We start from the raw sequence: 24737 nt of genomic DNA, 5'->3' as shown, positions 1-24737 counted from the left end.
AGATCGCGGAACTCGTCTTTAGACGGCGCGATAGAGAGTGCATCATTTTCTCTGCGACCCGACGCGAATGCCCGATCTCTATGGGGGGTCCTGATCGGAACGGCAGACGAACGATGTACCGTCCGTCGGGAGCGCGAGACGTGTTGTCGCAGAAGTGACGCTCGCACGCTTCTTCGTCCGGTGTAAGGAGAGACTGGAGAGGGATTTCTTCTACTTCCCAAAATCGTTGCATTTCTGAAGTCAACTGTTGGTCAGCGAGACAGTGATGCGTGACAACGAAAGTCGACGGATCGCTCGGGCGCGACGAATTCGCGACCACGGGGCCCGAGATTATCCATCCGAAAATGGAATTTTGGGCAATAGGTTTCCCCGGCTCGCCCCTTCGTATTCCGTCAAGGATTATATGCGGATAGATGTCTGCTCCTAGAATCATTTGAATTGAGTCGGGACTCGAAGGATCCGCGTCAGCCCAGTTCAAATCCGAGAGATGCTCGAAATTACATGAATCCGTTACGCGCCGCGGTGTGTACGTGGACAGAGACGGTAACACGAGCGCGGTTGTTGTGACCGTTGGAGAGCGAGAAGAGCGCGGGGAGAGACGCAAACGTATCGCATGCCGAGCGGTGCCTGTGCGTACCCCACCAACTCCCGAAATCGTCGTCGCGACACGTTGACGCTTCGCCTGTAACAGCTGAGCAACAGCCTCGGTTACGAAGCTTGTTTCCGATCCTTGGTCGATTAACGCACGAACTGTTATGTTGCGGCCGGATTCGACGCTTGCATGCACCCATGCAGTGGCTAGTAAAATTGTCTTAGACGAGGTAGATTTCGCGGACGCGAGATGCGACTGTACTTCGGCGGTCGGGCACGTGCTATCGATTGATTCGGCCGAAGTTGTCGAATCGGGAGCGTGTCTCTCGTCATGCAACAACGTATGATGCCGCTGATGGCATACGCGACACGAATATTTACTCGTGCAATCTTGAGCGGCGTGCGATTGGCTCAAGCAATTTGAGCACCGAGATAATCGCTTAACGATTTCGCTACGACGGGCAGCGCTTTTCGCTAGAAACGATGGGCACGCGTTCATATAGTGACGCGAGCGACAGATCGGACACGCTACCGGAGATGACCCTTTTACCGCCGCGGTATGAACACGAGTGGACTCGTGTTGGAATTTACTCGCCGGAATTCCGCCTTTGAGACGTGCGGGAGATTTCGGACGCGAAACGGGAGGACTCGCACAACCTCCCTTGAAGTCCTCGAGAGCTCGGACACGGGAATCGATAAACGCTCGCAAAGTATCGAACGACGGCGGCGTCACGTCATCGCTGGTTTTTATGTTCCACGCTTTCCTCGTGGTGGAATCGAGCTTCTGCGATATTAAATGAACGAGAATATCGTTCCAGAGTTCGTCGGAACTTCGACCCAGGTTTTTGAGCGACGAAACGGCCATGCATACCCGATCGCGTAGGTCCTGCAGGTCCGACGCAGACTCGCGATTTAGTGCGGGCAACTGTAGTAACGCTGAGAGATGAACGGTCAGGAGGCGGCGCGGATTATCGTAACGTGCCTTAAGCGCATCCCACGCAATTTTGAAATTCGCCGCGGTGACCGGGATATTGCTCACACAATCAAGAGCGCGGCCTTTTAGCGATGAGACTAAATAATGCATGCGCGCAACATCCGTGAGGGACCGGTTGGAAATTATGAGCGCGTTGAATCGGTCGCGAAACGCCTCCCAGGTCTCGCAATGACCTTCGAATTGTGGGAGGTTGATTCGCGGGAGCTGCGCGGGTGGTTCCATCGAGAGATGGGAATCGGCCGAAGCGGAATTAGCAGCACTTACATCCTCCTGTTTCTGCTGCTCGAGGACGTCCGTCATGAAGGCGAGGCTGTCCAAGTAAACCTCCTCCGTGGTCGCAAACTGGTCCTCGGTGAAGTACGGGTGGTTCATCTGCTCCTTCGATGAAAGGGCAGCTGCGACCTTTCCATGACCAGCCTCGTACTTCCTCCACTGATCCTTGATGTGGACGATCCGGGTCTGGACCACGCTCTTCGTCCACTTCTCCTTTCCCAGTTTTTTAAAATTCGATACAGCTCGTTCGATGGCCCGTTGTAGATTGAGCTGGTGCTCCAGATGTTCGGCCATGGTCGTATGTTGAACCGTGAAAGTCTACTTCCTCAGATCCGGCTCGAAGGACCAAAATGTTTCGGCTTGCACGAGACTTCGAGCTGCCTGAGGCCGGGACCGCTCAGAATTGAACGCTGAGGAAGGTGGTGTAGACAGGAGGCGATAAACGGGAACTCCGATTGTTGTTTCAACACACTTTATTTGGCACACGAGGCCAAACCGTCGAAAATGTATAAAGAGCTGGACACTATGCAATGAACGCGATATAAAATAAGCGACGACGCCGCGAGAAAACACTATTAGTTTCGAGTATGTGACGAAGTCACGAGATAGACAACTAATAATTTGATATTAAGTGAAGAGAGAAAGCAAGCGAGCGCTGCGAAGTTAGAACGACGTCTGATCGTGCGTTCGCGCACGGTAACGCACGAGACGTCGGGAGAACCGTTGATCGTAGGGTTTTCCATAGGTGAATTCGGTTCACCTTTGATCGTGAGGTGAAATTCAAACAAAGGTGTTTGTCGCCGGTGACACGGCTGTTTACGCGACCGAGACAACGGCTGCTCGGTTTCGCGCTCACAACACGAAAACAAGTACGAACCGGCCACCAACGGTCGAAACCCCCTTCGTTTGAATCTCACAATTTTAGGCTAATCCTGAACAAAACGTATGTTCGTTGGACTTAAAAAGAGTTTAAAAAGTTCCTCACTCAACTCAATACAATTTGTTAAAATCTCTTTATTTAACATTCGATTTCAGCTTCTGTAACGTAATTAACATATTCTTGGTTTCGATGATCAACCATCCGTAGAATTTTCAATAACTTCATCATTTCAACGCGTGGAAGAATATAGTTTTTATTGTTAATTAAAATAGAAATCTAGTTTGTTTCATAGGTGTATGTACACAGTAACCGTAAAAAGCTTCCATATCGTCTTAATAATACCTGTTTGTATTTATATTAAATATATTCGGCTTCAATAATGGTGGTTGCAATGTGTCCAGTAACAATGAAAGTAAACAATGAATGATTCGTTGAACGCATAGAATACATTTCAATAGGAAGGAACGCCTTACAAACTATCTGGCACTAGAACTTGGAAGCATTATTACTCTTGTATTCCTTATATTAACACTGCTACGGCCGTTGACGCTGCTCTGGCGGCATCCGAATTACAACACACACGATTAACAGTTTTACTTAATTTTTCCATTTATTTGCTTATTAGATTTCTCCTTACTTTCGGAAAATGTATAATTACTGGATTTATGTACGTAATCAGTAAACGTCTTATTTTGTAAAATTTGTTCTGCAATTGCCAGTCCTGGTGACAATTAATTTTCAAAACAGTCGGCCACAGTAGTGTCAATAACAGTCCGATAAAAACGAAAGTAGCTTATCCCTAAGGTAAATTAAAATAATCTCATAATACGTATCTACAAAAACAGATGTAAAACAGTAGCACGTGATACCAGTTTTTTTCTGATATAAAATGTAAAACTTCTCAAAATAGAAAAACACTTTTATTTCGATCTAAGTAATAATAGTTTACATTGTTAAGCTAAATTATAGGTATCTTTGATGGAGAAGATGCGCGCGCATGTGAAAAGCGCTATAAAATATATCTGCGACGTATGTTTACAGGAGATAGCAGAAAATTTCGTTGTTAGAATGGGAACGAGATTCCAAAAATGTAAGAAAGTCGTTTTCGAGACACACTTTGACCACCGGTACTGAGACCATGCGTGTACACTTCGTTGCATGGATTCGTACTGTTCGCACGCTCCTGCGTGTATGTATTTTCATTTCAAATTGTCACGTTGCAAAAATTTCAAAATTTGAAAATGCTGTATCAGTTAACTCCGAGAAAACTGATTGTAAATTTTCATAAACGAGCAAACCAGATTTTCTTTTTAATGTATAGCAGAGCTGGGCAACTGGCGGCCCACGGGCCGCACTCTGTTTCTTTCCCCTGTTCTCAGTGCCTACCAGCGACTTCCACCATTCGACTGGTATCGTATGAAAGAAATAGTGCAGGACCCAGTTCCCCAACTCTGGAGATAAAGTTAAACTAGGAGTGGTGCAGAAGAGTAGGAGAACCGGCAAACTATGGTGGGGGGTTACGCAGCGACGATGGGGAGGAAGTTGCCCGGCTCTGATGTATAGGATGTTTCAAATAATAGTGGACACATTGAAAACATAGATTGAACCACAAACAAGTCAAAGACAAGTTGAAATTTATCAAACAAATCATCACCGTATTAATGTCTGCGTAAACATACAATTCCAAACGATGCGATTCGAGCAAGTTGTGAACAATAAATAATAAATTCGCGACAAAACTATAAAACATTATATAAAACGATACAAATCTACATTATAAGAAGGAGTTTCTGCTGTGTACAGAATGGTATTTACTTGAGAAAACGTACCTCAATACTGTGTTATAGTTAATACTTTTGGGTACATGAAAATAGCTTATAACAGCTCCTATTACCTGCAACAAAACTATAAGACTGTGTTCAAAATAGTAAAGTCTACAAGACGATACAAATTAACAGGATTCATAATTATACGGATAAAAGTTATTCGGTAACAAAACTGTTAATAATGTTAAATAACTAAAAGTGCACCTCGACAAGGAATGGAAGTAGTTGAAACAAAAAAAAAATACTATGCTTTATACCGATAAGAATATTAGAGATTTTGTAAAAAATATAAGTTAGAGATTATTTATATAGGTCTATATGTGTATTTATGAAAACATTACCTGCCTCATAGAACGGTTAAAAATAGGTATTTTTGACATTGATTAGTGTTATTATTATCATTTTTATAGCTGTCGATTACAGTGTAATGTTAAATAATGTTTCTCAAAATATGCAATCATATACACAGGAAAGATAAATTGTTCTTTATAACATAGTCTTGTATGGTTTTATATAGTATCTTACAATTTCATGGCAAATGTATCAAATTTACATGGGGAATAGAAGAGTTTAATGAAACGTAGCGTTTATCGGCTCCCTAATTAGTTCTAGACTTTATGGTGACCTTGTACAATTAGATGATAGAATAACAATAGCAAAATAGGAAGTTATATAAGGGCGAGCGTTCTTACAAATGTGTAAAATAATTTTCATTTCAAACATACGTGTCAATGACCACATTTGTTAAATGTTAATCAACATTATCAACATCAACAATATTAATCTGTAAATATAGAAATGTTTGCTATCCTTGACACCCAAGCTCTATAATATATCAATATACAGTGAATTCCCGTTGTAAGTCACACTACCACGGGATATACGATATCTCGAGCTTCGCTGTCCGTTTCTACATGCAACATTGTATCAGAGAAAGACTTATAGCGGAAATTCACTATATTCAACTTCTTTGAAAAAATGCGAGTTCAAAATATAAATTACACTTGTAAAATAAATGTACCATTTATGTATTAAAAAGTGTTATAGTAATATAGTAATATAGTATAGTTCTAAATTAAACAAATTACGTGCAGCTGTATAAATTGTACTTAGAGGTTTGGGTAAGGTTGAATAAGAAAAACAGATAGAAATGAGTTTGTAGAATAATCGACAACAGCGAAAAGTATGACATGATAATCTCTATGGCGCTAACAATAAAAATGCCGTGGGAGCTAAAAGATTGTACGTTTATTAAAATAGATGGCTACATTATGTAAACAAGGCTGTATATCGTCTAATAGGAACTATGTTTACAATTATGGTCAGCTTTGTTTCATTCTCTGGCGAATGGGCAAGGATGCTTGAAATGAAACTTATTTCATTAATATCTCAGCAACGAGTAATTTCAAACACTATGGGTTTATAATGCTTTTTTAACACGACTTTTCGTGATCTACTGAAATTCGGGGAAAGATATTGGACATCTAACACGGAAAGAATGTAAAAAATGAATTAATACATTATTGACCCTTTTGACACGACTTTATGTATACACTAAATATTTATTATTACCTATTTCGATTTCATGGAATAATTATTAGCTGAAACACTGTCTCCTATTAATTACTTCACAGTACGGATCCGTGTGACAAAGTATACATCCGTGTAACATACAGTTCCTTGTTCTTTATATAGGAAGCACTTTATACGAAATGAACTATTACAAAATATAACGATATTTTCCATACAACTCATCTTACCAGTAGTTTTCATTTTATTGTATATATATGTTTATCACCTATTGCTTGAAATTGATTCAAAGGCAAAAATTTCAAGAGCTTGTTGCAACGATCATGATTACAAAATAAACACTCATCATTAGGCTGCAGACTTTATGCAACTATGGCATTTTTGATCTTCTAAAACTCTGACATTGAACAAATTTAATAAAATCTCTATATCTCTTTGAAATATAACACGAATATAACATCTCTAGTAGAAGGAATAATATTTTCGTTGACCTCGAATACAATAAATCCACGAAAATACTATATCCGCATACAAATCCACAATCTAGTCACTACGACGTCTTAGAACCCTACAGTGTTTATTAGATAAATATCCAAAACACGGGTCTAGCCAGGAGATACTACTTTAATCCACGCCGAACGTAGAAAAGGACAGTGAAGCACTAGAGGCCTCAGTTCATGACCCCTCACGGGGTACACCTCGCGGTGGTGGAGATAGTTCTGGGACTTTTATCGGCTAGGCATTTGGGACATATATAGAGTAAACACTGTATCTTGTAATTATAATCGCTACTACAGAATTTTCGAGATTGATCGTGTTATATCGAATGCTACTATCGAATTGGTTCGTCGTTATTGTGATTTATTATTCGAGGCAGTTACAAGATCAAAGGCTATCGATTCGTTATAAACGATATTTGTGTCTTCGAATTCGGCTGCTTCACTAATTGCATACCTTGAAAATCAATTCCACAGAATAAACATGCTCCAATGGCTCGCAATTCTACTCTCGATTCTCGAATCGCTGCCACAACGTTCTATTGTTATTTTCTCAGCGCGATCTGCCTCGATTAATCGTTAGCTTGAGCGATTCGTCGTTCATCGAGGTTGCTCAGAAACGTCTCCAAACTCTTACAATCCCATAAAAATTCTTTCCTTTCCTCTCCTGCGCGCGATTCGAAATTCCTCGACCAGAATTCGAGAAAAAGAGGAAAAACATTCGACGAACTGTTGCACTCGTACTCGTTACTCATAAATAAAAGTTCATACCCAAAGAGTATACCCCCCCCCCCCCCCCGAAAAACCGAATTCCATAGTCCGTATAAAACATTTCCACAAACCAAGCACAGTTCGCAACTCTAAAAATCACTCTGATCAAATCAATTACCTTAAAAAAGTATTCAAGTCATTAGAAGACAAAGAAAAAGAAATAAGTTACATAGAAAATCATATGTACAGGGCGTCCCAGAAATATTGTACTTCCTTGAAAGGGGCGATTCTTAAGGTCATTCGAAGTAACTTTTTCCTTTGTGAAAATATTCTCCAGTGGCTTTGTTAAAGAGTTATTAACGAAAAACGCAGACTAATCATAACGCTGCTACATCACCATAGCGACTATAGCTATTGTTCCATGTTTCTCTTTAATAATTCCGGAACGAAGCCGCGGAGAACATTTTCGCAAAGTAAAAAGTTATTTCAAATGACCGCGGGAATTGCACTTTTCACTTTTCAAGGAAGTACAACCTTTTCGGAACACCCTGTATATACATACATATACAATGTTCACCGTTCGAACCTCGCAGCAACGAATTCGATCTGACGTTCATCTCCGCGTTAATATAATATACTCTAGATACAAGTAGATATGCTTGTGCAAACAAGGAACAACGAACGTGTAAAAAATATCAGTCTAACGGCTGCGTCATATTCCTCCGGTCCACACGAAGACTCTTTCAGGAGACGAAATGGCAGGAAAAAATAATTGACGCCAGTATATGATCCCTGCTCGGCGATCAGGCTCGTTCTGTACAGTAGCTACACTTTAGGAACGTTTATCGATCCGTAGGCTGTCTCTATCCATTCTTGATGGGGTCCATCGTGCTCTTTAAACATTTGTTATTATCTATCGTTAGCAACCCATCGCGAACAACAGCCTCCATCAGTAAAACACCGGCGACCACTCGTGCTCGCGGCTCTCAGAGGCGGTGATCGGTATGTATCCGACTGTGGAGGACGTAGGCAGACATTGAAAACAGTAATTAGCTCCAGCATTGTTGTCCCAGTACTGTTCGCCCTTGCACTGGAAGCGGACAGCGAATTCCAATCTTTGTCCCACGGACAACGTGTGACAGTAAAGAACAAATGAGAAAGTGTCGCTAAAACCATCGCAGGAGTTGAGTACGTAGGTGGCCTGCAGGTCGCTGTAGTTCCTCCAAGAGTTTAGCGTGTACCTTATGTGTACAGACTTGTGGAAGTCCAGGTTGATCACCCTAACCGTTCCCTGGATGCTCAAAGAAATAGGATCTTGGACGACGGCATTTTCCAAACAGACTCTACGCTCTCTAACCAGGTCTAGGAAGTTAGGCATACCACCTGGCTGCTGGAACAAGGGTACTAGTGTTCTGTCCAGCTTCCGACCAGGCAGCACGCATCCCGAGGATCGTCTAGTGTCCAAGTAACTACTGTCCCAACTATTTGAAAGTGTGTTTACAGGGCTGGAGTCCTTCTGGAAGATATCGTTGTATATCAGGTCGCTGTACGCCGAATTTGGCACTTTTGGGATCTCGTCCAGGAACGTTCGCACGTCCGCCAAGTCTAGGCCCAGCACATCCGCGAATCTCACGATTTTCTTTCTCCCTGGTGTCCCTGGAGGAGTTTTCCCGGTCTTCAACGAGGAGCAGCGTCTGATCTTCTGCGGCCTTTCTTCCTCCTCTTCTTCCTCTTCGACTGCTTCGTTAACCACCTGGCTAGGAATGGGGATGTCGTCTCTGACAGTTGGACTGGTCGTCAGCTTCTGCAGCAGGATGCACATCTTGTCCTCATCGCTCTTGTTCGTTACGCTACCATTCTCGATCTGCAACTGAACCTCGTTCTTCAGCGTCTCCACGACTCTCTCGCCCGAGGGACACTCCAAGGTCAGTGCTCCTGGTATGTTGATCATGCTGCTGTAGGTAGAATGATCATCCTGCTCTTTGTTTGCAGTTTCCTCAACCTTCGGTGCGCAGAACCCTGGCTGCAGCTGACTGGCTTTCGGTTTCTCCTCATCGTAGGGGAGCTCTTCTTCGTTGGTGTTCTCCGAGGAGTCTGTAGACTCGTCCTTGATCAGATTTCTAGCATTCTTAATATCCTCTAGCTTTCCATTCCCCACGATTCCATTCACAAAATCAACCTGATCAACACCGAGCTGCGTTTTCTCGTCGTTCTTATGAGAAATAACTATCCTGGGCCCCTGAATGGGTATTTCTGAGTCAGAATGCGATTTGGGAAGTCGGATCTGGGGTACAATCGGAGCAGGGACGATTCTAGAAGGACTCTCATCTTGAAGAGACATAGTACTCTCGTCGAATGTGCTCCACAGCGACTCGTGACTCGGTGAAGTGGTCTCCAAAGAGCTTCTTTCATTTGAATCCTCAGAGTTAGGCACAACCTCGCTGCTCCTAAGTTCGTGGACGTTGTTTCTCTGCAAAGAGGAACTGGATTCTGAGGTATCCTCGGAATGCTGGTCTCCTAAGCTGACTTCTGGTCGCCTGCGATAGACTAAACCTTTGCCTTTCGTTGTTTCGCAACCATTTAAGAGATTCGAGATGGTGATTTCGCTGTCCGAGGTGGCTATTGGGTCGAAGTAGACTTCATTTTTCTTCTCGATGTCCGAGGATTCCGGGTCAAAGAAAAGGTCCGAAGAATCGCTGTCTGGCGACGTTCCAGTGATAGGTGACGCAAACACACAGCCGGATTCCGGATCCAAATTCGAGGGAGCCGTTTTCGGCCCGTTGGTCGAGTAGTTGCGATCATGGTGGTTCATCTTTAACACTTCTGGGTTTACTAGCAGGTCCGCTAGCTCTGCAGCGGTAACTTCTTCAGCTGGTGAGCTGAGACCGTCTTCAATGTCAAGGTCAAAGTCGTAACAGAGGTCCGTTTTCGGACTGTGACGAGGTTGGTGTTGCAGAACGTGGTTGGTTGTCGTGTCGTTTATGATTGGTTTGGACGTTGACGAGGGACATAGCCGGGACGTCTCCTTGGGATTCACATCCGAGTTTTTCTGGGAACTGTCTTCACCTCCCAACGACGTTAGTCGCCGATGAAGACGTCTGGCGAAAGCCTCCGCACGGCCGCGACAGCTGCTTGGAAATAGAGAGCCGACCAGGCCGCAAGAAGAGCCGGCACCATGGGCACTGCCTGCCGAATCTGTGCTGCCCATCTCGAGGACGGACGAATCGGATGACCCGATGGCGTGTTGGTCCTCCGAGGGCGAGGTGATGGTGCTACTCGGATCCTCCGACTCTTGGCTTCCGCTGTTCGCCTGAAAAACAGGAAAGGATACGTTTTAGCATAGAGAATTCGATTTGCTGCATTTGATAATCTATGACGGAGCGAAAATACGTAAAAACGATCTAATGACCGTCAATCGCAGAGGTACAGGTACGTGTGTGTGTGCATGTGTGTACATAAACACACGAGAATGAGAAAAATAACGATCAATGAAAATGGTCATCTCAGTATCGCAGGAGGACACAGCGGAAAGAACAATCCGAGACAAGTTGAATGTAACGTTGATATACGTTAGCCATTTTTATAAATTTCCTTTTATTTTTGAATAAATACTGTATTAAGATAACGTGTCTGTACCCATTTCCGCGTTCTTCCGGTGATCTATATATCCTACTATCTTTTAAGCTTTCATTACGATTGGCATGTAAATGCACTTTCAAAAGGGTATAAGGGTATAAGGGGATTGAATGTGCCCCAAAACCAAATTGATATTTCTTCATACCATTCAATAGGGAGGCCCAAGAACACCCTTTGTGGCAAATATGGCAAGCTATAACTTTAAAAACAATTTCGTGCAAAACTTCAAATGGGACACTCTGTATAAATCTTAAGGCCAAGACTCTGTAGATTCGTGATAAGGTGTAGTGACCACGTTACCAACAAAATTAGGCGAGAAATGGTTTCACGTGCCTCAACTTTTCGTCCTTAAGTATATAAGAATATTTTTCGCTGAGAGAGGACTCATTCGAAAGAGCCTGTAGCGGCTAGCTGGGCGCCGGAAGAGAAATCTTCAGCGCACCAGCACCAAGAAAGATTTATGGTTTGCACAGCATAAGACGCTATTTGTGAGAAAACGTCTTTAACGTTTTTGGCCACTTAGCGGACAGATGTGTCCTTGTAGTTCCTAGCGACGAACTCAATAACGCAAGTGGACGCCATAAATTTTGGGTAGTCGAAGGGTCTCCAGCCTAGAGTGTCCCAGCGACGCGTGCCTGGTTTCTATCACCCGGGAAAGCTGGGCCCGTTGACGTAAGCCAGCAGCCACGTACCGCACTTAGCACTGGGCCCGGAAGACACCCCGTTGCATCACCAAAATTAGTTTTTGACAAAACGACGCGCTCACCCTTCTCACGCACGAGAGGCGTGGAATGTAGGCGTGTTATGCAAAATGCACGGATTGGTGGAAGTTCCTCGCAAGAGAATATAAGGCAGCAGACTACCGACGCGAGTCTCAAGTCACGAAGTCTAGTCAGAGCCAATTCTCCGCCAAGTCATAGTCTAGTCCGGTCGCTGCTAAATCGCAATAAAAGTTCAATCGCGAGTCGAAGTGAATCGCCTGTTAGTTGAACCACCCCGGACGCTCTCGCGACATCCCTCTTTATAAATAAACGACTCGGTCACAAAAACCTGAGTGAACATTATTTGAAGGCATCCGCCTCCGATAACCCTGTTCCTTCAAGCCCTTCATTCAATGCAGCACGCGCTGGTCATGAGCTGGCGAGATTATGCAGATATTTTCTAATACAAGTGTTAGAAGTAGGACAAAAATTGATGATGTGCATGCCGTGGAATCCAAGCATTTTTATGACATTGGATGAGTTTTCTGGATGAAACCGAGAGCAGCGCGCACTAGAAAATATCTCCAGCTACAAATTGAGCTATATTTGTCTTGATTCTCTGCGAAATAAAGCCAAAAAGCTTGAAGCACATTTCTGGTGATATCGAAAATACAGAGCAGAAAATGTGACAAGTTTAGTCACAGACTTAAGACCTGTCGGATCAAGATCAAGACGAATCCTAAGTCAAGAATAATATTAAACATGTATTTTTATAAATTGATTCAAATGTTTTCTTTAAAATACGGCAGAACTTTCCCTCCATCCTAATATATTTTTATAACAGTTTCAAATACCCAATATTTGCAATTTTTGATGCTCCGCGAATTAAAAAACAGAATTTCAAACAGGAAGAATCGTAGAATATGACCATATTTTTAAAAAATTTTTTACACTTTAACCGGTGCTAAAATTTGCAGAACAAAGATGTTTCTAATATATTTTCATTAAGAAATTACATTTGCGTATAACATGATAAATTATTTAAGAAGAATTATGTATGTCTAATTTACGTATGATAAAATACATATAAGGACGTGTGATGCTGTTTCACTAAGTGCCAGGAACGTTTCTATGGTGTTGTAAAGGAGAGATACGGATAGTTTACCTAAGGAGTTGTGGAGTCCCTAAAAACATTTTTTTTTTTTTGTGCCATGCACAGCAGGGAAGTGTCAAGGTGCTCTCGAAAGGCCATCTGGAAAAGGCCCGACAGGCCAGAGAAGAAATGCGGTTTCAAAGCCTGGCATGGTTGCCGGCTCCTAAACGCTAGGGCCAAAACCAGGGTTGTAATGTTGAGCCGGCCGAATTGGCCTGTGAGATATGCATTGACCTTTAGGGTACGATCACAGTGGAGCCGTTTCGTCCGACAACCGACACGTCGCGCGTCGGTCCGAGATTTCAAATGTGTGGGTAAGCCCGTCTGTGAGACGCATCGAGTTTCGGGCAACATCGGCCAACAGGACGGCCGTCGCGGGATATATATATTTCAGCGCAGCGTTCACTTCAAATAATTTTCATGTTGCCAATTTTGAAGTATCCGTATTTTTAAAAACGGATCCGTAAAGAGAACACTTGGGGCTATATTATGATTATTTTTAATTTTTCAATTTTCTGGTACTATCATAACAATGCACTTGTTTAAAAGAATTGCAAAATAAATGGCGAAAACTGAAATAATTTTTATTAAATACTCTTAAGATTTAACTATAAGCACTCAAAACTCATTTTCATCGGTTTGTTAGTTCAGCCGTTATAATTTAATAAAAAACGTTTGACATCTCATATTACACATTTGTAAAACCAACAATTTTCAAGATTTCAAAGAATCCTTTCAGATACGTTAATGCATGACTAAAAACTGCAACATATCCAAATTTGAACAAAATTCGAAACAGTAGTCCCATTTCGCATGGAATGATTCGTGTGCATGAATTGTATGTACATTAACGGCCATGGAAGTGTGGACTTCCACAGAACTTTTAGAAAATTCAAAGATTTTAACATCTATCAATGCGTATAACTTTTTTATGCTTCAGCCGATTTCGATGAAACTTTGTGCATGTATATAACTTACATGATCCTACAGAAAGCATATTTTAAATTTTCGTTATAGACACAGATAAAAAAGAGTATTTTTCAAGAGTATTCACTTAATTTAGTAACCGACTGTATGTGCTATCATGTCTACTATGGAGGTGAAAGACAGGCCAATGAGTCACTGCACATGGTGTACGAGTTGACGGGAAATCCCCAAAAGATGAATAGCTGCAGCTCACAACTGACCGTGGAGGTCTGCAAGGTTTATAATACATCGTTGCCATTGAGGCATAGAACCACTTTCTTCGTGGCACCAACAATGAAATAATAAAGAACTAAATGCATTAAGGAAAGGTTTTCTCCCAAAAATAGCAAGGGAGTCACGTCCGTAAAAACGGGTATATTTTCCATTTATTCCGCTACGGTCCAACAGAAACACTGACGACATTGGAAACAACTGCGGCATACACTATTTAAGGAAAAAAATTTTCTCATTTTTTTGTTGTTTTTGTGTATATGTACTACTTCATTTTCAAAAATTTCATCGTGTAGATATTATTCAGTACCGGGAGTACACTACTTTAAATTATAAAAAATACAAATTTGGATGCTAATTATTAATTTTTTTTTGTTTATTATTCGCACCCCTTGTACTCCCACGGATCTTTTTTGGTCTAGAACTAGACGTAAATATGAACGTTATAATCCAAAAAAGTTTGCGTCTTTTTGCAACTTTCTGAGAAATACGGTCAACATCGAAAACGTAAGACAAACGATTTTTCGGATCAATATTTTAAGCTTAAGATTTTTAAAACCAAGAAAATTGAAACAGTATCCAAATGATGTCGTTCAGTTTTTTCAGGAACCAGATGATCAATCAAATAATAATTAAAATAAACGACAATTAAAAATAATGTTATCCTGTTTATCCCTTCTCCATTAATTAATATTTTCATGTATGTATTCTATTTTACATAACACATCACAAAATATCATAATTTCTACTATAGAAACATGTTTTCATCCGATGGGGTAGTCTCATTGAGACCCTTCTCGAAGCACTTGAAAAGGTTCGGCTACCGCCGACCTCGGCTGACTCGTCCAATATCGGGCCCACTGTGAGCACATTGGCCGACGAAATCGGCCGTACCGACACCAACACATGCCTCCCGAGGCGCTCGAAACGCTCGTGCGTGGATGCCAAAGTCGGACGTCGGACAAAGACGGCTCCACTGTGATCGTACCCTAAAAGACGTCTTTTTCGAGACTAAATAACTTGAATTTCTTGGAGATGTACAATGACTAAAATACTGTTTCTTTTTTTTTGCTAACACCTGGAATGACAAAAAAATATATTTGTGTGTGTGTGTAATATGTATGTATAATATATGTATATATACAGGGTGAGTCACCTAACGTTTGCACCTCAAATATCTTTGTTGATTCTAAAGATACGTAAAATATGGTAAGGACAAAGTTGAATGGTACAATGGGGCTGACACGATGCAAAAAAAAATTTTGTTTTTATGTCATTTTTTTGGAGATATCAAGGTCACCTTGACTTTTTCAAATGGAACCACCCTTTTTTAAACACCTACAATGATAGTCCCTTTCATTAGGAATGCAGTGACTATATTATTCCAAGGTCATATGAAGATCAGCTTCGTTTTTTTAAATTGAAGGATGTATTTTTTGATACATTAGTGGATGCAATAATTAACTGAAATATTTCAATTTAAATAATTGTAAGACACCATTATCAGCCGATGCATTAAACAATATAGGGTGATACCTACTCTATTGATTTCAAATATGCCGAGATGTAAATGGCTGTTATGTTGAATCTTTCCTGCAATAAATAAAAGCAAACACCTTTGTATGACAGTAACAGTGTCTTACAATTATTTAAATAGAAATATCCCCTAAACTACTAACTTTTTGACATAAGTAGGTTAATACTCCGAGATTTGAGACTTTCACGGCCCGGCATCATACAGTTATGTCTGTTGAGGCTTTCGGGTGTAAACCGTGTCCTAAAGGAAGAAATTTTCCAACGTTTCGCAAGCATTGTAGCTAGCTCCATCAGGGGGTCAGAAGACACACTGATACTCACTAATGACACAGTATCAGTGTGTCTTCTGACCCCCTGATGAAGATAGCTGCAATGCTTGCGAAACGTTGGGAAATTTCTTCCTTTAGGACACGGCTTACACCCGAAAGCCTCAACAGACATAACTGTAGGTTAATACTTTTCTACAACTAATGTCGAGCTGCATCCATTAATGTATTAAAAAATACTAAGAAGAAACTAATCAGACCCAAATTATGCCCCACTCGATACCGTTCAAATTTTCTCTGAAACATTTTTTGCTACGAGTAACAAGAGCGAAAAAATCAGGATTTCAAAATCGGATGAGACACCCTGTATAGTGAATGCAATGTTAAAAAATAATGAATGAAATTATACAAAATAATACAATATAAGAAATGCTTCATATAATTTTCAATTATATTATATTATACTCTGTATTATAGTATACTCTCTATAGTATACTCAGTATTATATTATACTCTGTACAATAATTAGTAAGACAAAAACTCATAATTCAATTATTATAATAATTGATAAGACTAAATATATTCAATTTAGTTACCTTTCAGTACTAAAAATGAAAAATTATTGTTTAACATATAGATGGTTTAAGACTTTTACATAATCATTTTACTGTATCTTACGTTTTTAGTTTTTTAGTGTTATAAATGCATAAACATTTGCAGGCACAACTGCTTTCACTTTGTTTCTGCAGATATTGAAATTGTGATCGTCATAAATGTATAGTGATATTATAACATAAGTTGTCGTCGTACATAAATTGCAACGAATGCAAATACGACATGCTAGTTCGCCCGTGACTGTCAGTTCCAGAATAGTCTCAATGATTATATAGCTAATGACTGATCTGCCAAAAACTAAATTTATTCAGAATATGCTTAGCTTGTAGTTGCAAATACGAGGAACTGATGAAGGTGAATGCAAGGTTGATCTTCCTTGCTTTTAATGTTTCTAGTAATTTTGTCCACGTGTCTTTTTTCATCAACTATGCTTTGCATTGTCTTTCTTGAAGGTGGAACAATCGATTACCGATTTACGAAATGCGAACGAAAGAAGTGTTTCTTAAATCTTCTGTAGACTATAATTTAAACTTGAGAATTCCTCTAAAATTAAATTTAAAATTAAATTATTATAAGAATTCCTCTAAAGGACTTATGCTTTAAACCCGCTTGAATCCCGTTTATCCAGCTCAAACAGGACTAGGATCGATCCGGATGACCGGAAATACGGATAATCCGGAAAACTTGTTAACAATATAATTAACACAAATACATTTCATGTATTTTATTTATTGCTCGTTTAATATGTACAGTGTTTTCTCGATATACGTCAACAACACGGGTCTTGCCAGTGTCACGTGCGTACCAGACTTGGCGACCCGAGCGGCCAGAAAAAGGCTCGCATCTGGCCGAGTCCTTGAACCGTCGTAAAGTAATTTTCCAAAGATTGCAGAACGGTTGGGGACCCGTACGACCGAAAAACCATAAATCCCGAATATTTACAACACCTTCTACCCCCAACGACCCATACAGACCACACCCACAGCTACACCTACGCCAATCAGGAAAATAGACACTCATCCGCAGACAACCAATAGAAATGTAACAAAAAACACTTAGTAGCAAAGTACAAACCGACACGCACTTCAGTTCCGAATTCCGAACCGCCAACACCTTATTGTACGACATCGACTTGAATAAACGGCTCCAGCAGTTATCCCAATCTACGATTCACTACCCGAGTCCCGATCCCGGGGTAAATTCCTTAAGTGGCTTGACCCGAAAAATAAGGACGAGTATTTCGCGTCGCGATCGGCCCGTAACTAGGAATATCGTCGCGAACGTAACACCAGCAACATATATCATCCAGGAGATACTATTCTTTGATCCACCCTTAACGTCTTACCCGCCCCGTATTATTTTTGCACTCCTCGGCGTCCGAGGCTTCTCGACTTTCGACGCTCCTCGGGTTAGGTATACCTCGAGGTTAGTGGTGATAATTCTGCGACTTTTATCAGATAGATATTGTAGAAACAGAATTATTGAGTATAAAATATCTGCACTTTACTTAGAATAACGCGACTGAGATAACAAAGATAAAATTACAAGTATAATACAAAGCGTGTCCGTATTCGCAAATCCTTAATCGTAAGCCGTAAATGTGTTTCGTAGCCGTAAGTCGTGATCGAGTTCATATTTCGTATCGTGATTCGTATCGTTGCGTTTTGAACAAAGGCCGTTCCGCGTCCTCCGTGGCTTGGCTTTATCGTCCTACACACAGGTACGTCTCGGCGCACCTACATGGTTTTTTCCGTGACCTGGTCGGGGTACGGGCGATGACACTGGCCTAGGTTTACTTGCTAGTTCATTCCCCTGGTCCTCGACTGTTTACAGTATGCAGTAACGCGTGCCATTTGATATTCAGGCGTGCGGCGTTTGTTTTCGGTGTGAGGGCAACGACTCGGTCGGTTGATGGCCTTCCCGATATAATTCCCACAATATTTGCGACATATATCGAGAAAAGACTGTATACTTTTAGAACAATAATGGTAATATGAAGCAAAATGCTTTACCATTATGAGTTCAGTCAGTTCGGAGTCGTAGTCTCAGGATATTAATTAATAAGCGGATAAAAAAATCCGGATAAACCGGAAATCGAGATTAATGGGATCCGGATAAACAGAGTTCTACTGTACTGCAAAATAAAATTAACTTTTATTCGTTAATTTGATGAGAATCGGTATTACACATATTAATTGATAAAAAAGGACAATGTATCCAAAGACTCATCTTATAAATGCCTACCGTTGTACATACACTTTGAACATGTAGAAATTTATGATGATTTTTTTATGTTTCAGGTACAATTATTTTTATTTTTTTTTAAAATACGTTATTCAACTATTCTTCTTTCTCTTCGACTACAAGGACCAATCATTATATAGGCAATAATTAATTTATTACTAAGTACTTAAAACTTTATCTAATATTTACATTCCAGATTTTTATGTAATTATAGATTTTCATTCATCAATTTAAAGATATTATAATCATTGACTTTGCACACTTTCCTAAAGATTTTGTTGAACTTTAAGTAATATAATAATAAGTCTTTTAAAACGCATTGCATCGTTGAGTATAACAGAATGATAAAAAATTATAAATTCAATAAACGTATATAATCTACAGTCTATTTTATAAAAGTGTAGTTATAACACAGTTTACGATCGCGCATCTGTGACAGTGATGTTGGCAAAGGCGCATAAAGAGCAATGAAAAGGAATATCGATTGCTTTAGTTACCATAAATTGTGTACGCGAATGAAATGAGAAAAATGATAAAGTGGACTATCATAATGTTCTTCGACCTCTGAAACGATTACTCGCGTTGCCTATTAGACACGTAATCATGCTATTACACCGTTAGAGGTACAAAGGGTATTAACAATGTTGTTATTGTAATAGCTTTGAATTGCGTGCACCGAGCGTCACAACGTATAATCCCGTGGAATACGTTGCTTGAAACATTTACTATAGTGTATACGTATAAGCCCTGTAATTCTATATACTGATTTACAAGACGTTTGCGTCTCAATGATAGGTCTACTGAGGATTTATTACTCTCTTTCAAGGCCGTATTAATTGTCACGTAATCTGGAGAAGACAATTCATCATAAATGCACTCTATAGTCACCATAAATGCACTCTATAAATTGTAAAATACGAAGAGGAAATGTGTCAGAAACTTTCAAGTTTCTCAGAAATTAAAGAAAACATCCAACAGTCCAACAGAAATACTTTAACGCTCCTCCAACCCATATGTCAATTTGACACTATTATTATTAATTCTAAATAAATCATTTCAATACTTATAATAGACACAAATATTCTTATCTTCAAGCCATCTCATCTAGTTTTACCTTGTCTACCAAGTTTTTTCATTTTCAAAAAAGGAATGTACAAAGTGAATTATTAAGATCATATTGATTTTGTACCATTGTGTTCACTTGACACTAAAACTGAAATTAAATCGGAAAAATAAGGATCGAATAAGAATTGAGAAAGAAAATACCCTATAGACCAGTGATGGACACGTATGCCTACCGCAGGCAAAACGCTTCCTCCACCAACGTCTCTTTCGTGCAGCACGTACCTCCGCTGCACAGCGCAGATGCGCGCTGCACGAAAGAGACGTTGGTGGGGGAAGCAGGCAGCTCAGGGGCCCCTACCATGCCCACCACTGCTATAGACCTTGCTATAACCACCACCGTACAACACCAATTTGATCTGCAATAACTATTGGTCGATTCTTATAGACTTTGTCATTGTGAAACCAAACCTGATGGCAGGCTCTTGGTCTATCACGCAACGTTTCCGAAAAACTGGTTTTTGTAAAAATGCATGATTTTGATACAAAATGAGGTTTTACTCAAAAACTAAACGTGCGAGAAAGTTCAAGTTTCAGTTAAAAAATAGAGGTGACTCTCCTCTACAAATCCATATAGTCAACTATACTCTTATGTAGTTCCTCATACTTGTGAATGCTTGCTAAATCTGCATTTCTACGCTATAAAACCTTTAAACGCTAAAACTTTAGTTTTTGTGCATACAATATATGTATTTTAGCAGTATATTATATCTTAATAGTGTACATATATTTTAGCTTTGTAAATATTATAATAGTGTAATGTGTGTGTATATACAATATATATTTCATGAAGGATGAAAAGCCTACCAATATTTACATTTGACGTAGTGAGCATATCCTTGAATACGTTCGATAATGGAAGAATCAAAACGAGAACGAGAATGAAACAGAATGAGAATGAAAACAGTCAAATATCTCAGCAACGGTAAGTTTTTGGACAAATACAGTTTAGTACCTTTATACTCAGAATACGTCAATCTATCGAAATCGAGCATAAAAAATTGGACATTCCATTTAAAAAAACAAAGGTGACCTCTATACCTTCTCCACGCCTCCACTTGCAAAAATATCATTTATACCATATTATGTAGTTTCTTAAACCTTACAACTTCTATACGTAACATTTTCTCGTATTGGTTGAAATTACCATGATATTCAAGTGAACAGAGTCCGTCGGTCACACTGTAAAAGCGTCAAGCAAGGGGGAATAATTTTTTAATTTGTCTACATCAGAAATAGGTAAGTTTTTCTATTTCATTTTCTTTATTAAGCATTTCCATAATGAAATATGAACATATCTCGTATTTTTATAATTTTGTGTAATGATTGGCACCCAAGAAGACAAGAAAATGTATCCAAGACATATTTGAGTGGTACCAATGTCTACTAACAAGCATAGCTACGACCCTGGCGAGTCGAGAAAAGGCTGCCATAGTCGCGTGGCGCGAACGCGTCACATAAAAGCTGTCAATGAATATTTTCTTGAACTGCTCATATACTAACCGAACCAAATACCTTTCGTGAATAGTGTCTTTACGAGAAATGTCTGTAGACTTTATTGCTGTATAGTAAATTCCTGCTAGATAAAGGATTTTTCACATAAATAGAAAAATAGAGCGTATAAAGTACCCGCGGCAGCTCTTTTTCAAACTTTAACAAGCATTCACAAGTATGAGGAAGTACAAAAGAATATAGTTGACTATATGGATATGTAGAGGAGAGTCCCCTCTATTTTTTGACTCAAACCAAAACTTTCTTTTTGATATTTTTGTTTAGTTTTCGCGTAACACGTATCAAAATCATACATTTTTACAAAAGCTAGTTTTTCGAAAACGTTACGTAATAGAACAATTCTGCCTTCGGATTTGGTTTTACAATGGAGAAGGCCATAAGAATCACCCAGCAGTTATTGCAGATCACGAAAAAAGTTTCATTTTGTTGGACGTTGTTATTAATTAATATGTAAAGAAGAAATTAAGTAATCAAATCAATGTCGTACTAAAACATAATAGTTTTAACGTGCAACAGGTCCTCTCTTTCTCTCGAGAATTAGTGATTCATACATTAATATTAAACAATTTCCAACAACGTTTAACGATTTTCACAGATGATATGTTTACGTCTCACGTTTTCTTTTAAATTAATTACGATCTCTCAATTGAGTTTATCCTAAGTTTAATTCATTCAACTACATACATTTGATTACTCACTCTTCTTGTTACGCATTTCAGTTTCCGTTTGATACTATTCATTTTGGAATTCTATCTCATGCGATGGAAGGATATTCGCATTCGACATAAAAGTTAGGGCTAAACTTTACCTTCTGGGACCAAAAATTTGGACTTTTTTTTATACAATCTTGTAGATTTTGCCAAGAACAACTTTATACGCCTATAACTTTTTAATGAGTGAAATCTTTGCTTTAACCCTATCAGTACGAGCGCCGGATATATCCGGCGTCCACCCAGATAGCACGCGACGTATCAAAGACGTCTTTTTTACGTCCATTTTACGTCTGAAAGTATTACGTCTGAAAAAGACGTATTTAAGGCCTCTTATTTCAGACGTTTTTTTTCGAGAATAAATAACGTGAATTTCTTGGAGATGTTATGATAGTGGCTATTTTACTGTACAATGACTAAAATACTGTTTCTTAATTTTGCTGTTACTTGGAATGACAAAAAAAGATACGTTTCATTTATTACAAACACGTGGATTAGGTATATACAGGGTGAGTCCGCAGAAACAGGACACCTAAATATCTCCGTTACTTTTCGTTGTACAAAAAAACTTCTGAGGACAAAGTTTGTGAAGACATTTTGCGTAACAGAAATAAAGCAAATGAATCTTACACGTTGAATTTTATTTATTCCATTTTTCTGGGTTGAAGGTCATTTGTAGGTCATATTGTGTTACATGGATGAATTCGTTATTTTGTCAGCTACAATATTATGTTAACGTAGATATATCATTCCATTTAAAAAAACATCGATGACCTTAAAATCTCATAAAAAATGACCTTGAAAATATTTTCCATCACACCGTTACATGTGGCCCTTCGAACAGTGTAACTTTGTCCTCAGAAGTTTTTTTGTACAACGAAAAGTAACGGAGATATTTAGGTGTCCTGTTTCTGCGGACTCACCCTGTATATAAACGATTGCTCCAGATGATTGCTGGCAACTCGAAGTTGTACCGAGAACCGACTGGCGCATTCGTTGACACATGCTTCGAAAGTGGATCTTTTCTATGGCCTATACCTAAGATTGTGCCTCTCGCAAAAGAATAAGGACCACATGTTCTTAAGAGTCCTGGTCACAGAGTGGGGGAGGCCTTGTCGTCACTTACCCGAGAACTGTCCAGGGCCGTGTTTCATTTAACTTTCGAGCGACTTCGTTAGGTCTAGTTCAAACACGGTGGAAACTGCGCGGATCAACCGTGAACTGGGGACTTTGGACAGCGTTATTCCACATCGTTATTGCACGTCGTTATTTACATATTATTTAGTCAAGTAAGTGTTTTCATTGCTATTATTTCTTACCATTGTTGTTTTTGCTTATGCCCTTCTGCTACATTTGTTTCAGAGTTGTTTTATAACTTTTCTTAATTTTCGTTCATTTTTTTAGGATACAGTTTATCTGATTGCTACTCGAAGTGTTGCTGTAGGCTAAAGTGCCTAAAGTGCAAAAGAAACGAAAGTGCCTGGAAGCCAAAAGGACACCTAGGCAGTTATACAGATGTGGCTGAAGAGGGCGGCCGACCATACCAAAACGATTTAAAAAAAATTTTAATCCTTTGCACTCGAAACTATTTGCGAACCATCTTGCAAGATGGATATGATTCTGCACCATCCTGTAGTTCATGAGCTTTTTAATTATTAACAACATTGTATTAATTATTAATTATTAATTATTAATTATTAATTATTAATTATTAATTATTAATTATTAATTATTAATTATTAATTATTAATTATTAATTATTAATTATTAATTATTAATTATTAATTATTAATTATTAATTATTAATTATTAATTATTAATTATTAATTATTAATTATTAATTATTAATTATTAATTATTAATTATTAATTATTAATTATTAATTATTAATGGTTAACAACATATCTTAGAATGATTAACAACATTGTATTAATATTTAGGTACCCATAGTTACGATAGAATAGCAAAATTATAACTATACATGCAATATTTTTGTTCATCAAAAGAAATATCGATGGTATTGTACTGCTTGTGTTAAAAGAATCACGAATTTTAATTGTAATTTTTAATTTTAATTTTAATTGTAATTTGTAATTTTAATTTTAATTTTAATTTTAACTTTAACTTTAACTTTAACTTTAACTTTAACTTTAACTTTAACTTTAACTTTAACTTTAACTTTAACTTTAACTTTAACTTTAACTTTAACTTTAACTTTAACTTTAACTTTAACTTTAACTTTAACTTTAACTTTAACTTTAACTTTAACTTTAACTTTAACTTTAACTTTAACTTTAACTTTAACTTTAACTTTAACTTTAACTTTAACTTTAACTTTAACTTTAACTTTAACTTTAACTTTAACTTTAACTTTAACTTTAACTTTAACTTTAACTTTAACTTTAACTTTAACTTTAACTTTAACTTTAACTTTAACTTTAACTTTAACTTTAACTTTAACTTTAACTTTAACTTTAACTTTAACTTTACAGCCATTAACTTTAACAGCCATGGTCAGATATACAATTTTCAGTAAAAATCTTGTGTCACCTATGTTATGCCATTGCTTTCCATTTTTACAACTAAAGATAGTATACTTTAGCTTTCACACGTTTAGAATATTTTATTTTATAAATTGTACAGTGGAATCAAGAAATGACAATTCTTTGGGGCTGATGAGGTCATAGATTTCAATAACAAAAGTTGATTATTATTAATAATTACTTCAATATCTACTCCTTAG

The 24737-nt window shown here is 38.8% G+C and overlaps 2 protein-coding genes and 1 long non-coding RNA gene across 8 annotated transcripts in view; 2 read left to right on the top strand and 1 right to left on the bottom strand.

Annotated features, from left to right (window-relative positions):
• The window catches only part of LOC143362001 (uncharacterized), a 242330-nt gene that overhangs the window by 66168 nt on the left and 151425 nt on the right, over positions 1 to 24737 (top strand). The gene's annotated exons all lie outside the window — the stretch shown is intronic.
• Positions 1184 to 24737, bottom strand: part of Gbs-76a (Glycogen binding subunit 76A) — a 236403-nt gene continuing 212849 nt past the window's right edge. For 5 of the 6 annotated variants that reach the window (XM_076801754.1, XM_076801751.1, XM_076801755.1 and 2 more), the window contains one exon: positions 3637 to 10612. In XM_076801754.1, the coding sequence (XP_076657869.1) occupies positions 8252 to 10510 (2259 nt within the window). In that variant the 5' untranslated portion in view covers positions 10511 to 10612 and the 3' untranslated portion in view covers positions 3637 to 8251. Of the gene's footprint in view, positions 1198 to 3636; positions 10613 to 24737 lie in introns of those variants that run through there. The other variant, XR_013083561.1, reaches the window with a different exon arrangement.
• On the top strand, positions 17872 to 23667 carry LOC143362147 (uncharacterized). The gene is made up of 3 exons (XR_013083598.1): positions 17872 to 18126; positions 23179 to 23283; positions 23399 to 23667. It is a non-coding gene; the product is annotated as an uncharacterized LOC143362147 (long non-coding RNA).

Source organism: Halictus rubicundus, chromosome 16, assembly GCF_050948215.1.
Source record: "Halictus rubicundus isolate RS-2024b chromosome 16, iyHalRubi1_principal, whole genome shotgun sequence".
Lineage (NCBI taxonomy): Eukaryota > Metazoa > Arthropoda > Insecta > Hymenoptera > Halictidae > Halictus > Halictus rubicundus.
This window is presented reverse-complemented; position numbering and strand designations above follow the sequence as displayed.